At 44.4% G+C, this 17,707-nt stretch overlaps 1 protein-coding gene across 6 annotated transcripts in view; it reads left to right on the top strand.

Annotated features, from left to right (window-relative positions):
• The window catches only part of PRDM16 (PR/SET domain 16), a 458,346-nt gene that overhangs the window by 236,847 nt on the left and 203,792 nt on the right, over positions 1-17,707 (top strand). For all 6 annotated transcript variants that reach the window (XM_028740965.2, XM_077931318.1, XM_077931316.1 and 3 more), the window contains one exon: positions 17,583-17,633. In XM_028740965.2, coding sequence (XP_028596798.2) covers positions 17,583-17,633 — 51 coding nt within the window. The remainder of the gene's footprint in view (positions 1-17,582; positions 17,634-17,707) is intronic.

Here is a 17,707-nt window from a genome sequence, read left to right as displayed (position 1 = left end):
GCCCCCTGGACAGGCCCCACCAACCTTTGCTCCTCCAGATGTTTTGGCCTACAATTCCCATGACCCCTAGCTAACAGGACCAGTGGTCAGGGATGATGGGAATTGTAGTCCAAAACATATGGAGGGCCAAAGGTTGGAGATGCCTGCCACTGGGGTTTGAAACCCACAACTCTGAGAGTAAAAGTCTTATGGTTTCCCAACTGAGTTTGTTAAGTGTTCTGGGAGTTGTTAGGAGACCCTTATTCCCACCATGGAACTATGATTCAATGGAGTTTTCAATGGAAGTCTACAAATCATAGCTCTCTAAGACAAAGATTTTTAAGTCTTAGCTTTTTAAACAAGCTACAGTTCCCAGAATTCTTTGGGGGAAGCCATGACTTCTTAGAGTAGTATAATACTGCGTGAAATGTACATTGCACAATATGCTCCCTCAAGATAGAGTGATGTTTTATAGATGGTACTTAACACCTGCCAAAATAGCTAAAATGTATAAAACAAAAGCCAACCTGTGTTGGAGGTGCGGTAAAGCACAAGGGACACTTGTACATATCGGGTGGACCTGTGAAAAAAATCAAAAGCTTCTGGGATATAGTATATGATGAACTTCAAAAAATGTTTAAATATAACTTTGTGAAAAATACAGAAGCTTTCCTATTAGGAATAACAGACACAGCTATAACAAAAGAAGATTGGAAAATATTCCTTTATGCCACAGGCGCGGCAAGGACCTTAATTGCCAGAAATTGGAAAAAAAGGATTTGTGCCAACAAAAAAGGAATGACAGGATAAATTATTAGATTATACTGAACTGGCCAGATTAACAGAGACAATTAGGGAACAAGCCAGACAAGAATTTCAAAAAGAATGGGGAAAATGAAGAGAATACTTTACCAAACAGTGCCCCAAAATATATATCTGGACTTGTTTCGATTAATTTCTATAGGAGACTTCGTGGTCTTTTAAGTCATAACTAGGAATAATTGTAATAATCACATATAAAAGAAACAGTATACAAGAAGGCCATTTACAGGATAATGGAAGTCTTTTATTTTTATATTTGTTTTCTTTATGTAAGAGGATAGGAGTTTAATTTCAATAATTAAATTGTCAATGGAGGTGGGTTTGTTTGTATGTATGAGTTGTTGTGTACTATGTTGTAAATAAATTATTAATTAAAAAAAAGGTAGAGTGATGGTCATCACATTGGACAGGTTTAGGATGGGTTTAGACAAATTCATGAATGATAAGGTAATCACTGGTTACTCCTGTATCAGAGGCAATATGTCTCTGAATTCTATTTGCCGGAAAACACGAATAGGTCTCTGCTACTGCATTCATATCATGCTTGTGGGTTTCCCATACACATCTGGTTGGCCCCTGTGAGGCAAAAATTCAAGTCTACATACAGTGGTACCTCAGGTTAAGTACTTAATTCGTTCCAGAGGTCCGTACTTAACCTGAAATGGTTCTTAACCTGAAGCACCACTTTAGCTAATGGGGCCTCCAGCTGCCGCCGCGCCGCCGGAGCCTGATTTCTGTTCTCATCCTGAAGCAAAGTTCTTAACCTGAAGCACTATTTCTGGGTTAGCGGAGTCTGTAACCTGAAGCGTATGTTACCTGAAGCGTATGTAACCTGAGGTACCACTGTAGACCTTTGGTTCAATCCACCAGGACTTTTAAGTTCTTAAGGAAGTTCTGCTTTCTTGAAAACCCTCCCCACCCCTTGCATGGGATTTTAGCCTTAGTCGGAAGCAAACCCCATTCCACTCAATGGGGTTTGCTTCTGTTTGGCCATTTCCCCCCACCACTGTGTTTGAAACTGTAAGAGACACTCTCCGTTAATATACCAGGTACAGATCTTCATTTTCACCTTGCTGGGATGTCTCAACATGACAGATGCTGAGTACCTGTCACCCTGTTCCAATTCAGTGTGGGGTTTGTGGGTGTGCTTTTCTTTTTTCTACTTCACCTTTCAGGATGCAACTTTATTTTCTTCCACGGCACTAATGGGGGTCATTTTTCTCCGTCTAACAGGCAGACTGACTAAGACCCTGTCATGTTAAAGTGACATTTGGCTCGGTGGCTGGTGGGTCTCAAACTGACATATCCCATCCTTTCTGTCAGGGTACCAGGAAGGGTTATGTTCCCACACAGTGTAGGAAAAATAACCAGCTTTCCCCCTGGACTCTAGCAGTGTTTAAAAAGGCGGATGTTTCATGTGTCTTTTCACCACATAGGTGGCTGACTTAAGTGGCGAAAATGGGGGGGGGGGCGTGGAATACCTTTTCCATAGCATTAGCACAAAGCAAAGTAGCATAGCAATCCTGCACACATTTTACTTATGAGTTACTCAGTGCAGCAGGGCTAATGTCTCACTAAAATGGCATCGGATTTGGCTGTAAAGTGCTAGCATTGCTACACTCCTAAGAAGAGAGAAGGTTTAGCCACCGAAGAAACCTAGAAAATGGCCTTTGGCTAGGGAGGCTTCTCCTGTAAATTTGTTACTAGCTTCATCAAAAACCGGCTTTATGGGTCGCTGGGTCCCCCACCCTTCACTTTGAGTTGAATTAAAGGCAAGACCCAGTATCAAAGCATCCTCCCCTTTCAGAAATTTCGGTAGCCATCACGGCTCCTCACAAAATTCTGACATCTTATGGAGAGCCTTTCAGGGCTACCAGTGTCCTAAAGCAATAAACAAGCTAAGTGGGTCAGTTGCATTGTTATTGCAGCCACACAATACAAATTGGGCCCACACTGCCAGGGGAACATTTTCAATGTCCCTTTGGAAACCCCCAGTTTTGAGAGTAAAGTGTACATATCTCATTTGAAGAAATAACTGCCAAACCCAGCCAGATGGGCGGGGTATAAATAAATTATTGTCATTATTGTTATTATTATTATTATTATTTCATTAACTTCAGGGCAGTGAAGCCCCTCTTCCCCATTCAACACTCCTTGTGAGTGAAGAATGAAATCTGAACGCTACCTTTTAGCAAGATATATTTAACCTGGATCCGCCAACTATCGCTGTCTCCCTCGCTCCCAGTGCATTACCATTACAGAAGATATATGGGCAGCCCTTATTTACTTATGATTATTACAGATCATCTTAACAAACAGCTTATCAATAACCAAAGCACCGGACAAATTCATTCCCTTTTATCGCTTTGTCAATAACGAGGTCAGTTCTATAACGAAAAAGGATTGCATGAAATGAAGAGATGGATCATATGCGTACAGACAAAACCCACCCATGATTTATTGTGCCTACTTTGTTTTATTGAAGTGAGGCTTTGACACCCCACCCCATATTAAAGAGGGACTCCCTCCAAAGAACAAAAAATAATGCCTGTGGAATTTTTAAGGGAGCAGCTTATATTTGGGTATTGTCTTTTTCCCCCTTGAATTTTAAAGGTGTGGTTTATTTGTGGTTGTGGCTTATATTTGGGCCAGTACAGTATTATTATTATTATTATTATTATTACAGTTGTACCTTGGTTTTTGAACAGCTTAGTTCTCGAACATTCTGGCTCCCGAAGGCCGCAAACCCAGAAGTGAGTGTTCCGGTTTAGAAACTATTTTTGGAAGCCGAACGTCTGACGAGGCTTCCGCGGCTTTCAATTGGCTGCAGGAGCTTCCTGCAGCCAATTAGAAGCTTGGCTTTGGTTTTCAAACGTTTTGGAAGTCGAACGGACTTCCGGAGCAGATTTTGTTTGACTTCCAAGGTATGACTGTATTATTATTCTATTTATACCACATGCATTTGACTGGGTTGCCTCAGCCACTTTAGCATATATAAAAACAGAATAAAACATCAAACATTAAAAAACTTCCCTATAGAGGACTGCTTTCAGATGGTCACATAATCCATACCCTCCAACAGAATATCTGATGGAAATAGGGACGTCCTAAGGAAAAGCGGGACATTCATGGATCAAAACAGAAACTGAGGCAGCTTCTGTAAATCCGGGACTGTCCCTGGAAAATAGGGACACTTGGAGGGTCTGACATAATAAATAAATGAAATGTCCCAGAAGAGGGAGATTGCTACATGAAAGGAAAAGAATACACCTCATAATTAGATTTCTATTTCTTCTACACACAGAAACACATGTAATGAGCTTACAGTCTTTATTTCCCCCCTTTTCTCCTTGAGGGGAGAAAGCCTTGCCAAAGCTTGAAGTACATTTCATCAGCTCACAAACACTGGACTTTTAAAGCCTGATAAGGACGCCATATAAAAACCAAATAGGCCCTGAAGACTGTGGGATTGTACTTAACATCCTCCTATCACCATCCTCCAATTACTTGGCAAAGGGAAAGGTGCCATTCTGCAATCTCTACCTTGTCTTCTGTTTGTCTTGGCCAAAAGTCTTAAGTCCTCTGCATACTGAACTTCTTACAAATGATCCCCATTAGACGGCGTGTTTAACTTCCTGATATTTATCGTGGGATATGATCACACCAAAGCTGGCGGGGGGAGGTTATTACTTCTTGCTGTGTGTGTGTGTGTGTGTTTAAGCCAGGAGTTTTGATATATTTTTCAGTTTCATCTTGGTTTCATCTCTCAACAAAGTCGACGATCACTTTTAGTATGTGCCGTTCATAGAGAAAGAACAAATCTAAAGCTTCAATAGTAAAGGTGAACCTGGTTGTGAAGCTGCGCAAAACTTTCGAACTTTCAACTTTTTCCCTTTCAGTTGCATTTCGCTGGTGCTGCCCATTCCTTATGGAACAACCTTGCAAATACAGTTGTCTAATGGGCTATGCATGTTATTTGCACGTCTTTGACCCTCTCCCCATTAAATGCTGTCTGTGTTTAAGAGAACATCTTACCTAATTGCCCCGTGCTGCTCTGAAACGTAGATTTTTATTTTTTGTATTTTACTTTCATTTGTGATATTGTTAGAATATCAGAGGTTTCTTTAAAGTGTGAAATTGTATATAAATGACCAAAATGATTATCTATCTATCTATCTATCATCTATCTATCATCTGTCTATCTATCTATCATCTATCTATCTATCTATCTATCTATCTATCTATCTATATCTATCTATCATCTATCCATCTACAGTGGTACCTTGGGTTACATATGCTTCAGGTTACATACGCTTCATGTTACAGACTCCCCTAACCCAGAAATAATACCTCGGGTTAAGAACTTTGCTTCAGGATGAGAACAGAAATCGTGCAGTGGCGGCGTAGTGGCAGCAGGAGGCCCCATTAGCTAAAGTGGTGCTTCAGGTTAAGAACAGTTTCAGGTTAAGAACGGACCTCCAGAACGAATTAAGTACTTCCCTATCATCTATCTATCATCTATATCTATCTATCTATCTATCTATCTATCTATCTATCTATCTATCTATCTATCATCTATCTATCTATCTATCTATCATCTATCTATCTATCATCTATCTATCTATCTATCTATCTATCTATCTATCTATCTATCTATCTATATCTATCTATATCTATCTATATCTATCTATCTATCATCTATCTATCTATCATCTATCGACTCATCCTATGGTCTTGATTGTAATTGTTTTAACTGATTTTAATATATTTTTTATAAGTTGTTATAACCTGCCCTGGAATCTCATGTTGAAGGTTGGGTAAAGGTAAAGGTAAAGGTACCCCTGCCCATACGGGCCAGTCGTGTCCAACTCTAGGGTTGTGCGCTCATCTCACTTAAGATGCAGGGAGCCAGCGCTGTCCAAAGACACCTCCGGGTCACGTGGCCAGCGTGACGAGGCTGCTCTGGTGAGCCAGCACCAGCGCAGCACACGGAAACACCGTTTACCTTCCCGCTATAAAGCGGTACCTATTTATCTACTTGCACTTAGGTGTGCTTTCGAACTGCTAGGTGGGCAGGAGCTGGGACCGAAAGACGGGAGCTCACCCCGCCACGGGGACTCAAACCGCCGACCATACGATCAGCAAGTCCTAGGCACTGAGGTTTTACCCACAGCACCACCCGCGTGCCAAAAAAACAGATAAAGGATGATAATTATTGATCGAACATTGGTCATTGATCAAGGCTGGTTCTGTGGAGTCAGGTGCTATGGAGTCCTACTCGCCCTGCCATTAGTTCATTTTAACCATGTTATCATCATTATATATGAACTTTCCCACACCTGGGAGTTATCACAGCTGGGCTCTTGGGTGTGGCCTCTCTCCACAGTATCTGCCTGGTGCCATAGCCCAGAGTGACAAAACGATTAATCATGGCTGTGTTTGAGGACCGTCTGGAGGGATTAGGGTGAAGAGTGCAACTCTGCATACTGGGGAGACAACAGACACTCAGCTTGGAGGTGAATGCTAGTACGGAAAAGCATCTGATCTGAGGTTAAATATTAAGCCAGCTCCCCACCACCACCCTCTCTGTTTCATATTCAAATAACATCAAACACATCCTGATCAAACGCCTCATCTTCAGCCCATCAAAGGCCCTCGCCGGGTCTTTGAGAGCTGGCATAGTGCAAAGTACTGAGACCATGCACACATGCCATGAAGCTTGCTGAGTGATCTTGCGGCAGCTGCCTGATAGCTGTCTATCGGGGGTGTTGTGGGGATATACAATCTGTGGTGGTTTTCTTTTGTGGGGGATGTATATCACCCTTGGCTCCTTGGAGTACAAAACTGTTTAACCATTCCAGGACAACTTGAGCAGATTTGGCAAGCCCTTATGGTCACTCCAAGACCATCAGCCTAGAACAGGCATAGGCAAACTCGGCCCTCCAGATGTTTTTGAAACTACAATTCCCATCATCCCTGACCACTGGTCCTGTTAGCTAGGGATGATGGGAGTTGTAGTCCCAAAACATCTGGAGGGCCGAGTTTGCCTATGCCTGGCCTAGAAGGATAAACACCTGCTGCCCATTGTGCAGTGGTCTGAGGACCTAATCGTCCTTGCGGCAATTGAACATGCTTCTTATGCATGGCAATTTCACATTGGATTCATGTGCTTAAATTAAAAATGGGTGCATGTGTGGTTATTGCATCTTAATGTGAGCTTATGGTTGGGTTCTACCCCTTCCTTCCTTCCTTCCTTCCTTCCTTCCTTCCTTCCTTCCTTCCTTCCTTCCTTCCTTCCTTTTCCTCCTTTCTTAAAGAGTGTGTGGGGGGATATGTATCTATCTATGCATTCCAAGAACCAATACAGGATTTTTAATTTCAAGAGGAATAAGTCCCTTGACTTATTGACTCATCCTTTACCAACCTGGTGCCATACAGATGTATTGGACTACAACTCTCATCAACCCCAGCCAACACAGAGAGATCACCCATATATTTCTGGACTAGTGGGGACCAAGACCCCTTGGCCATTGTCAGGGACACACCCAGCAGAGAGGAATTTCCAGAAGAAGAGGAATTGGCTGCACCTTAGTCGCCAAGAAGTAGGAGGCGGAGCAAGAGATTAGAGCAGCGGCGGGCCAGCATGAAGCGGGGGAAGACGTGGCTTATATCTGGCCTTGGGAGAGGTCAGAAGCCAGTCGAGTCAACTGACTCCGACGGGGAAGGATGAGTTGTGAAAGCTTGGCCTGCTGTAAGCCTGTTATTGAAAAATAAACCTCAGCTACTTACCATATTTTTCGCTCTATAGGACACACTTTTCCCCCTCCAAAAATTAAGGGGAAATGTTTGTGTGTCCTATGGAGCGAATGCAGGTTCCTTGGCTTCAGCGATAGCACCGACCCCTCTCGCTCTCCAGGCTTCAGGGATAGCTGCCTGAAGCAAGATTCTCCTGGCTTCAGCAAAAGGAACCTGAAGCCTAAGGAGCGCAGTGGGAACTTGCGCTGTGCTCTGAAGGCTTCAGGGATAACCGCCTGAAGCCTCCGGAACACAACGGGAGGTCCCGCTGCGCTCCGGAGGCTTTGGGTTCCTTTTGCTGAAGCCGGGAGAGCAAGTCTCTCCTGGCTTCAGCAGAGAGGGGGAGCTGTGCAGCGCCCCTTCAGCCAAGCGGGAGGAGAAATGGAAGGGGCTCCATTTCTCCTGCCGCTTCACTGAAGGGGAGCTGAGCAGAGAGGGGGAGATTTTTTTTCCCTTGTTCTCCCCCTCTAAAACAAGGTGCTTCCTATGGTCGGGTGCGTCCTATAGAGCGAAAAATACGGTAAACTGCCAGCGTTCTGTGTCTTGTGTGGGAGAAGCACTAAACCTGACAGCCATGATGGCTGGGGTCTTGGCATCTGAGGCAGAAAATTGCACAAGTGCCTCGCCTTGGGAGTAATATACAACAATAATAAATCAACCTCTTCTTTTGCTACCCATTCATGAAATCCAAAATCACTTGCTTGAGGGGACCACTGCCTCATTATGCCTACTGGTAGGACCAACTCTTCATCAACTCTGACCCCTAGCTTTGTCCCTCATCTTTGACTGCCAGGCACAGGAAGCAGCCTATAGCTCAGTCCTGACAGGAGCTAAGGAGTAGAGCTCACAGCTTAGGGCAATCTTAACCAACCGGGTGCCCCTCTAGATGCTGCTGGGCTCCATTTAACATCAGCCCCAGCCACCATGGCCAAGGATGATGGGTGTTCTGGTCCAACAATATATGGAGTGGGGGCACAGCTTCCCCGTTTTTGATCTCTCTGTGCTGGCTGGGGTTGGTGAGAGTTATAGTTCAATACATCTGTGCAGCATGAGACAACAGTATGCAGAGCAAAGGACTGGTGGCCCATGACAGCTCCTGACAGGCATGAACTGAGCTTTGTGCAAAGTCATCTATCTCGGAGATGTTGTTGGACTCCATCTCCCATCAACCCCAAGTCCATTAATTTCAATGGATTTACTCTGAGTAAAAGTTAGTTGACTACAACCCACAGCTACCCCATCCTTGACTTCTCTGTGGTTGTTTCAATGTATCTCCTAGCTGTGTGTGTGTGTGTGTGTGTGTGTGTGTGTGTGTGTGTGTGTGAGTTATGGGTGAATTTGTCGATTTATGTCCAGTTTCTATCCAAATGGCCTTTTCCCAAGTGTTATCTTCAGTTCAATACATTTCCACATCAGTATGTCATCATTATTTTTAAACTCTTTGTGAAAACGTGTCAGCATTTCAGTGCATGTTTTCCTATTCCATTTTGCCTAATATACACATTTTTGCAATGTGCTTTTCCCTAAAACAATGCATGTTTGTGTGTTATTTTCATAAATATATGCATTTTTAGGAACACTTTACCCAAGCATTGCTTGGCTTCAGAAATGCATTGCAAAATTCAAAGATGCGTGAATTTCAAAGGAAGGTTGTGCATTATTATTTATTTATTTTCCAGAAAATGCAAATAAGATAGGTTTGCCCTTGGGTGTGAACGGAATCAATTTTCTCCTACTCCTAATATGCTTCAATGTGACCTGGTGGCTCACCCCACAGGGCAATTGCACACAGAACCAAAGATTCCTGGTTCTAGCCCTGGTAACTCTCAACAGTTCCAGGCATGCACAGAGGGTTGTGACTCTTCAGTATAGGCACTCAGCACATCTCTAGAGACAGCAAAATTTTACTCAGAATATGCCCACTGAAATCAACAGACCTGGGTTTGTCATGTTTGTTGACTTCAGTAGGTCTACTCTGAGTAGGTCTAGCACTTGGTGCAACCCATTATCTGTCTTCAGGCCTAAATCTATTGATTCTAGCCTCAACCGAAGATATTGGGAAAGGAAGGAAAAACTCTGGATGCCATATGCAATCTTGAGCACAGCAAAACAGCCGTTTGGCCAAATAGATTCAATAACTTTACATCCAATATATCCATCCATTTTGCATGCCTGTGTGCTTTAATTTCACACACACACACACACATGCACACACACACATACACGAAATAACCATTTATCCAAGCACATGGGATGAATGGATAATATTACTATTTACATAAGCTCATTGTGATCCGTCCGGGGAATGTAATCAAATTAGGGCTAAGCGCAGATGGCGCATGCCAACTTGTAAACTGTTTTTGAAAAAGATTCACATGGCGTTTCCTGACATGTTTGGTTGTAGAAAGTGGGGAGGAGTTGCACAAACCCCAATGCGCCAGCAACAAAACCTCTCCCATCTCCTAACTCCAGGAAGGAAAATCTAGGGACAGGATTCCTTCCCCGCCGCTGCCAGCCCTAGAGCAACTGCTAATGCAAAGCTGTCCTTCAGCAGTGGCTGCTGAAATGTTGTTATGCTTGTATGATAGAGCGCATATGTGTGTGTGTGTTCAAACTCCTCTGGAAATTTTTATTTCTCTCTCTATTCATCCAGGAACAAGGAATGGATTTTTGCTGGAATTGTCAATGCTGGGATAGAGGGTAGCATTCTGCTCAGTCCTGCTCAGAGGAAACACACTTAAATTAATGAACCTAAGTTAGCCACGTCCACTAACGCCAATGGGTGCATTCTATGTAGGACTGTGCTGAATACCACTTAGAATTTTTCAAATTTGATATTTCACATCTTGGAGACTTTCTCTTCAGTTCTTCCTTGGCAGTTCCATTGTGGTCTTGGTCTCTCTATAAGGAAATGTTGCAGAGTTTGGAGGTGGGACCGATTCGGATGGTCCGCCCCCGCCACTTAATGGATCCAAATGGTTTCCAGAGAGAGGTAGGGGATGCTCTATCCCATGTTGATGGTCTTTCAGCCGATTCCCTGGTGGCCCGCTGGAATGTGGAGTTAACCAGGGCTATTGACTGTTTGGCTCCGAAGCGCCCTCTCCGATTGCATGGAGCCTGGAGAGCCCCGTGGTTTTCCACGGATCTGAGGGCAACGAAACAATCGTTGAGACGGCTAGAGCGCCGGTGGCGGATAACTTATTCCGAATCTGACCGGACACAGGTTAGAGCTCAACATCGAGCCTACCAAGTGGAGATAGCGATGGCGAAGAGGACTTTCTTTGCCGCCTCTATTGCATCTGCAGAAAACAGCAGCAGGAGACTTTTTCAGGTGGTTCACAATTTAGCGGAACCACCTGTGACATCGGGGCCCAGTACGGGCCACATGATCTCCTGCAATGATTTTGCAAAGTTTTTTGCAGATAAAATCACTCAGATTCGGGAAGAAGTAGACTCCACCGTGGGAGCAGGGCCAGGGCGGGAGAGTGCTAGAGTCCTGTCTAGTCAAGTTGTGTGGGATCAATTCCAATCTGTTACCTCTGAGGATGTGGACAGGCTGCTTGGACGAGTGAAGCCAACCACCTGTCTCCTGGATCCTTGCCCATCCTGGCTTATAAAAGCTAGCCGGGAAGGACTGGGCGATGGGCTTTGTGGGGTGATGAATGCTTCCCTCCATGAGGGAGCCTTCCCAGACCCGCTGAAAGAGGCGGTTATTAAACTGCTTCTTTAAAAACCATCTTCAGATGCGGCCACGATGGCCAATTATCGCCCAGTCTCAAATCTTCCATTCTTGGGCAAAGTGATTGAGCGAGTGGTTGCTGAACAACTCCAGGCACAACTCCAGGCACAAAAAGGTAAAGGTAAAGGTACCCCTGCCCGTACGGGCCAGTCTTGACAGACTCTAGGGTTGTGCGCCCATCTCACTCTATAGGCCGGGGGCCAGCGCTGTCCGCAGACACTTCCGGGTCACGTGGCCAGTGTGACATCGCTGCTCTGGCAAGCCAGCGCAGCACACAGAAACACTGTTTACCTTCCCGCTGGTAAGCGGTCCCTATTTATCTACTTGCACTCAGAGGTGCTTTCGAACTGCTAGGTTGGCAGGCGCTGGGACCGAACAACGGGAGCGCTCCCCGCTGCGGGGATTCGAACCGCCGACCTTTTGATCGGCAAGCCCTAGGCGCTGAGGCTTTTACCCACAGCGCCACCCGCATCCCACCTTTACCTTTACCTTTTACCTAATTAGTACTACCTGAAATGATTTGCAAGCTGAAACACAGCCATCCTTCAAAATGTAATGGGGCATTTATCTAACCAAGTAACTGGATATATCAGGGTGGAAGTGTGTATGAAAGTGCATTTGACCGCAAAAATAACACACCAAAAATGCATTGCATTGGGGAAATTTGCTTGCAAACTTGTGCATACAGTGGTACCTTGGGTGACAGACGCTTCAGGTTACAGACTCCGCTAACCCAGAAATAGTACCTCGAGTTAAGAACTTTGCTTCAGGATAAGAACAGAAATCGTGCGGCGGCGTGGAGGCAGCAGTGGGAGGCCCTATTAGCTAAAGTGGTGCTTCAGGTTAAGAACAGTTTCAGGTTAAAAACGGACCTCCAGAACGAATTAAGTACTTAACCCGAGGTACTACTGTATTAGGAAGTAGAATGCTAATGAATTTCCAGGATGAGTTTTTCTGCAATGCAAATGTATACAGAAAAGTGGAGAACTGAATTAAGATTGGGGGAGTAGGTGAGAAACTGATATTGACAGTTTTGTACATTCCTGGTTCTCAGACAATATGGTTGCTTGCACTTTCAGCCTGGTGGGAACTCCAAAGAGAGACTCAATGAGGATCAAAATTGGCTTTGTTATCTTAGTGTATATTGCGCTAGGTAGCTAAATCCTCCTTTAGACTGTAATGAAGAAATTGCACACCCTCCCTAAATTTCCATATATCCTGATTGGGCTGAGAAGCTAAGTGTGGGCTGCTGGCCTGGCCCAGAAGGACTGTCCTTTCCCTTTAAAACCCCAGCTCGGTTCTGCTCCATCGAACCAGCCCCATCTGCTCGCATTGGGGCATGCAAAACTATTTAGCATGCAGCATGGAGTGCTGATTTCCCCCCGACAAACTTTGCTTTGTTCCTCTGGCGCTCACCTTTCGCTCCTGTTTGCTTTTCGCAGCTTTCCAAAACCACAATTTTTGGTGTCTATTAAAAGAAACGTAAAACATCGGAGGGGTTAGAAAACCCTTCATATTTAAAATCTGACACTTTGTTGTCACAGCTGAGCTCAGGGAAAAGCCCTGCCAACATATTTGAACTTAGGAAATGGGGCGGCCTTGCCCAGGCCGGGTCATGCAAACACACAGATGGAGCCAGACCCACTCAGCTGGCACATTTATTGGGCAGAACGTGTAGGACTTCTGTAGCTCAGAGTTCCACCCTGGAAAACGGGGGTGGGAGAGAGAGAGAGAGAGAGAGAGAGAGAGAGAGAGAGAGAGAGAAGAAATAGCTGGAGTAGTCTGTGAGTTCCAAATTAGCTACTTCGACTCCAGAAAGACATCTTGGAACCATTGCAGGAGCTTCCCAGAAAACAGCTGTGCAAATGTGTCCAAAAGGAAAGAGAATATTGAGGGTTATTAGGGAAGGAACAGAAAGAAAGAAAAATACAGCGAATATATTTAGGTCTGAAATCCTGACGATGATAATGAGTGATTACTGTTAATATTAAGAAACCAGGGGAATGTCTACACGTGGGCCCTGTGTATGGCAATGATCTATAGGATGGGAGGGGCAAAGGGATCCGTGTTGGTGGAGACTGGACCACCCATGATTAGGTGTAGGGAGTAGATTTGCTCCACCACAACTTTCCCGTTGATTGAAGACCTTTATCGGCCCCATGGAAATAAATGGCAGACATTTATGTGCAAGAGAGTAAGTAAATAGATGTCTGAAGGGCCCTGTAAAAGCATGAAAAGGTTGTAGCCAATTCAGAGTAGACCCTTTCGAGTTAATAGACATGGCTAACTTAGGTTCATTAATTTACATAGGGTTGTTCTGAGGAGAACTTAGTTGGATGCAACCCGAGTTCTGCTGGATCAGGCCAGTGGGCCATCTAAACTAACACACTTTTTGGGTTTCCCACAAACATCTGCTTGGCCACTGTGAGAACAGGATACTCAACTAATTGTGCCTGATCCAGAAGGGCTCTTACGTTCTTCTCAGGTTCTCACATTGCCCAGTCAGAGGCTGATGGGAAGTTCTGTAAGTAGGGTCTGAGGACAGCAGCACTCTCCCTACCTGTGATTCCCTGAAACTGGTATTCAGAGGCGTGATTCCTCCAACAGTGGAGGTAGAACACAGCCATCATAGTTGGCAGCCATTGATAGCCTCAACAAATTTGTCTAATTCTCCTTCAAAACCAGGCATGTTGGCAACTACCACTACTTCTCTTAGCTATGTGCTGCTGTGGGAAGAAGTATTTTCTTTTGTCGGCCATAAATCTTTAGGCATTCAGCTTCACAGAATGTCCTGAGTTCTAGTAGAGGGAGAAGTAGAGGTAAACTTTCTTCACAATCACAGCACCATGTATAATTTTGCCCACCTCCATCAGGCCTTCTCTTACTCACCTTTCCCTACACTAAAAAAAAAAACGACAACAACAAACCAACCAGAAAACCCCCAATGTTGTGACCTATCTTCATAAGAGAGTTGTCCAACCTCTTGATCATTTTGGCTATCCCTTTCTGAACCTTTTCCCAGCTCTTCAATATCCCTTTTAGAGGCAAAGCAAGTAGAATGGACACATTATTCCAAGTGCGCCCTCCCCAGTGAAGGGAGTCTAAATGGCACCACAGTTAGTTGGCAAAGAACAGGTTTTGCCTCAAATGGCTGTTGCCCGTTTCTTTTCTCCAGTTTTGACAATCAAATCTGCTCCTAACTGCAGTATGTGGTGGTGAGGGTGTGTGTGGAACTGTCGGCTCTGTACAGATTCCCCCATGTCACCAAACTGTAGGTGGCTGCTTTTCAATGAAGAACCATTGGAATCTGGACCGACTTCACCCATCCATATTCACCATTGGATCCACCTGGACCAATGAAGTACAGTGGTAGCTCGGGTTAAGAACTTAATTCGTTCTGGAGGTCCGTTTCCGTTCTTAACCCAAAACTGTTCTTAACCTGAGGTACCACTTTAGCTAATGGGGCCTCCTGCTGCCGCCGTGTGATTTCTGTTCTCATCCTGAAGCAAAGTTCTTAACCTGAGGTACTATTCCTGGGTTAGTGGAGTCTGTAACCTGAAGCATCTGTAACCTGAGGAACGACTGTAGTATAAAGGGCTTCCTGTTCTTTCCTGGAGCAACACACGCTTGTCTCTGACAAAATACTCCTGTGAGTGGACCTGTTGAAAGCAGTGAATCTAAGTTAGTCATGTCCATTAACTTCAGTGGGTCTCCTCTGAGTAGGAATAGCATTGGATACGATCCATAGTCATACAGAGCTCTGCCATGATTCTGCATGCTTGCAGCACATCTCTGGCGCCCTGACCCTTTTTGCAAGCAATCAACTGGGATAATTCATGTTTGCCCATCACCTGTTTAGTTTATCACAACATCCCTGCCGTGCTTAGAAACAAATAATTCTTCCTGATAGGAAAGAGGATGAGAATGAGGGGCTTTCTGAAGACCACTTGGTAGGTCATGGCAGAGGTGAAAATTAAGCTTGGGACAGGAGTCTTTAAGCAACAAACTGCATGCATGTATATACCATGAGAGAGAGAACATGCTAGTTGACATGTTCATATTGTCCTGCTTATCCCCTTAATGAGGGTGCTTTTGAATGGAGTCAGCTTACATATCCAACAGCTCATTGTATGGTAATTAATGGAAATGTGAACCAGGCCTGAGTGTGAGCTAGTGATGCTTGGAGAATTTGATAATTGCAAATTCCAGTATAAAACTCACCTGATCGCAGGCTATAATGTAAACGAGACCTTAGGAGCCAAACCCAAGATCTGCTGGGATGAGAGGAGCTTAGAACAGGCAGGTTTCTGATTGAATTCACTGTGTCAGGCCTCAGTTAGGATACGCTGACTGAAGGTCCTCATGCTAGCTCAGCTGGAGACACACCAGCATAAGTACGCCATCGTGGTTCAGCTGGGGCTCAGCTAACCCAGATAAAGAAAGGTCAGCAGGGGTTGGGGGAAGTCCCCCAAAAGGGGAGTTCCAGGGAATGATGGGGCATGGCAGGATGGGGTAGAACAGGCTTCCTCAAACTTGGCCCTCCAGATGTTTTTGGCCTACAACTCCCATGATCCCTAGCTAGCAGGACCAGTGGTCAGGGATGAGGGAAATTGTAGTCTCAAAACATCTGGAGGGCCAAGTTTGATGAAGCCTGGGGTAGAAGAATACTTGCCCCTGCTTCAATTTCCATTCAGCTCAGTCATGTGACCTGGCAACCTGGGAAAAGTTACATGGCAAACAGCATGGTGTAAGTCAAACTCTACCTCCAAGACTTGTTACTTCTCTGCCTCCTCACTCCTAAACAGAGTTTGGAAAAGGGGTAAATTACATCACCATAATTTATCCTGCCATAAATTGCACTGGCTTCCTATAGTTTGAATTGCACTGTTAGCTAGCCATCAGTTTTTTTTGGTGTGTGTTTTTTTGCAGTTCCTGGATACCATGGGCTGGATTTAACTACCTGGTTCCATTAGCAAAAGCCAGTGGAAGGACTTCCACTAGCACAAAGAGTCTTTTCTCCTCCTCCCCACCCCACACCCTGTATGCTCCCATGCCTCTCCTAAATCTGCGCTGGAGGGTTGGGATAACCCCTAGATCAGGCATAGGCAACCTTGGCCCACCAGATGTTTTGGGACTACAATTCCCATCATCCCTGACCACTGGTCCTGTTAGCTGTGGATCATGCGAGTCGTAGTCCCAAAACATCTGGCGGGCCGAGGTTGCCTATGCCTGCCCTAGATCGAGGCAGGTGCCGGAGGAGGAAAGGGAAGATGGTTCAGTCAGGCAAGCAGGAATACTTGCTGTAACAGAGCAATTCACTGCATTGAGTTCTAACCTATGACTCTGTTCTCAGCTCAAAAACAACGAAAAGTAACATTTTGAGAGGCAATATGTCTAGAAATGCATGTTTTAGCAAAAGCAAATACACTTAGAAATGCGTGCTTTGAGAGGGAAATAATATTTTAAATGTGTATTCAATGTTTTAGTGTGATTTATTTATTTTTTTAAGTGTGAATTGCAGATTGATGTAGAAATTGAATGGAGTGGACTGCAGTGGGAGGGGAACATATGTCAAATGAGAATTAGATTGATTCCCACATCCCTGGAATTCTCTATTCGGTTTGAAGGCCTGGTTTAACCTTCCTTGCGTTCCATCTAGAGACTGGGGAGGAATCCAATTCAGTTTGCATTTAAAAGTGAATCAACCTAATTCAGTTTCCGAAGCGGTATGCGAACTAAAACACAGCCATCCTTTGAACTTGGCCCTTCTCTGAATTTTGTAATGCAGTTCTCCAAACAACGTCTGCAGAAACATATATATATATATATATGTTATGGTAAAGTGTGCAAATGAATGTCTATATCAATGAAGATAATATACAAAACATTGTTGCATGTTAGGAGAAATGGTTTTGCCAAAAAAACATTTACACCAGGCAAAATTTCACACAAAGAAAATGCGTATATTCAGGGAAATTCGCTGGTGAATTTTCATGAGGGCTTTCCACAAAATGAAATTGCAAACACATTGATGTGGAAGTGTGGAGAACAGAACTTAAGTTAGGAAAAACGAGATACCCAAACTGACAGATTCACCCATTCCTAGTGCTATCGCTGTATGCAAATCACTGTATGCTTGTTTCCCAGTCTAAAATCATACTTTTACCCGTATTATTTCAATATGGTTTGCATTGTCTCAGTGCTCCCCAGATCTGCCAAGTGACCTTTGTTTTTGTTTTGCTTTCAGCAAATGCTTACGGATCCTGAGACAGCGTTGCAAGCTGGCTGCATTAAAAAGGTAGGAGAGAAAAAAATGCCTTTTGATCTTGTCCAAGTTGTGCAACTTCTGTATTTGGTTATGACAGGACCTAG

Source organism: Podarcis muralis, chromosome 7 (assembly GCF_964188315.1).
Source record: "Podarcis muralis chromosome 7, rPodMur119.hap1.1, whole genome shotgun sequence".
NCBI classification, from domain to species: domain Eukaryota; kingdom Metazoa; phylum Chordata; class Lepidosauria; order Squamata; family Lacertidae; genus Podarcis; species Podarcis muralis.
The sequence above is the reverse complement of the archived record's forward strand: the minus strand, read 5'-3'. Positions and strand labels throughout refer to the sequence as shown.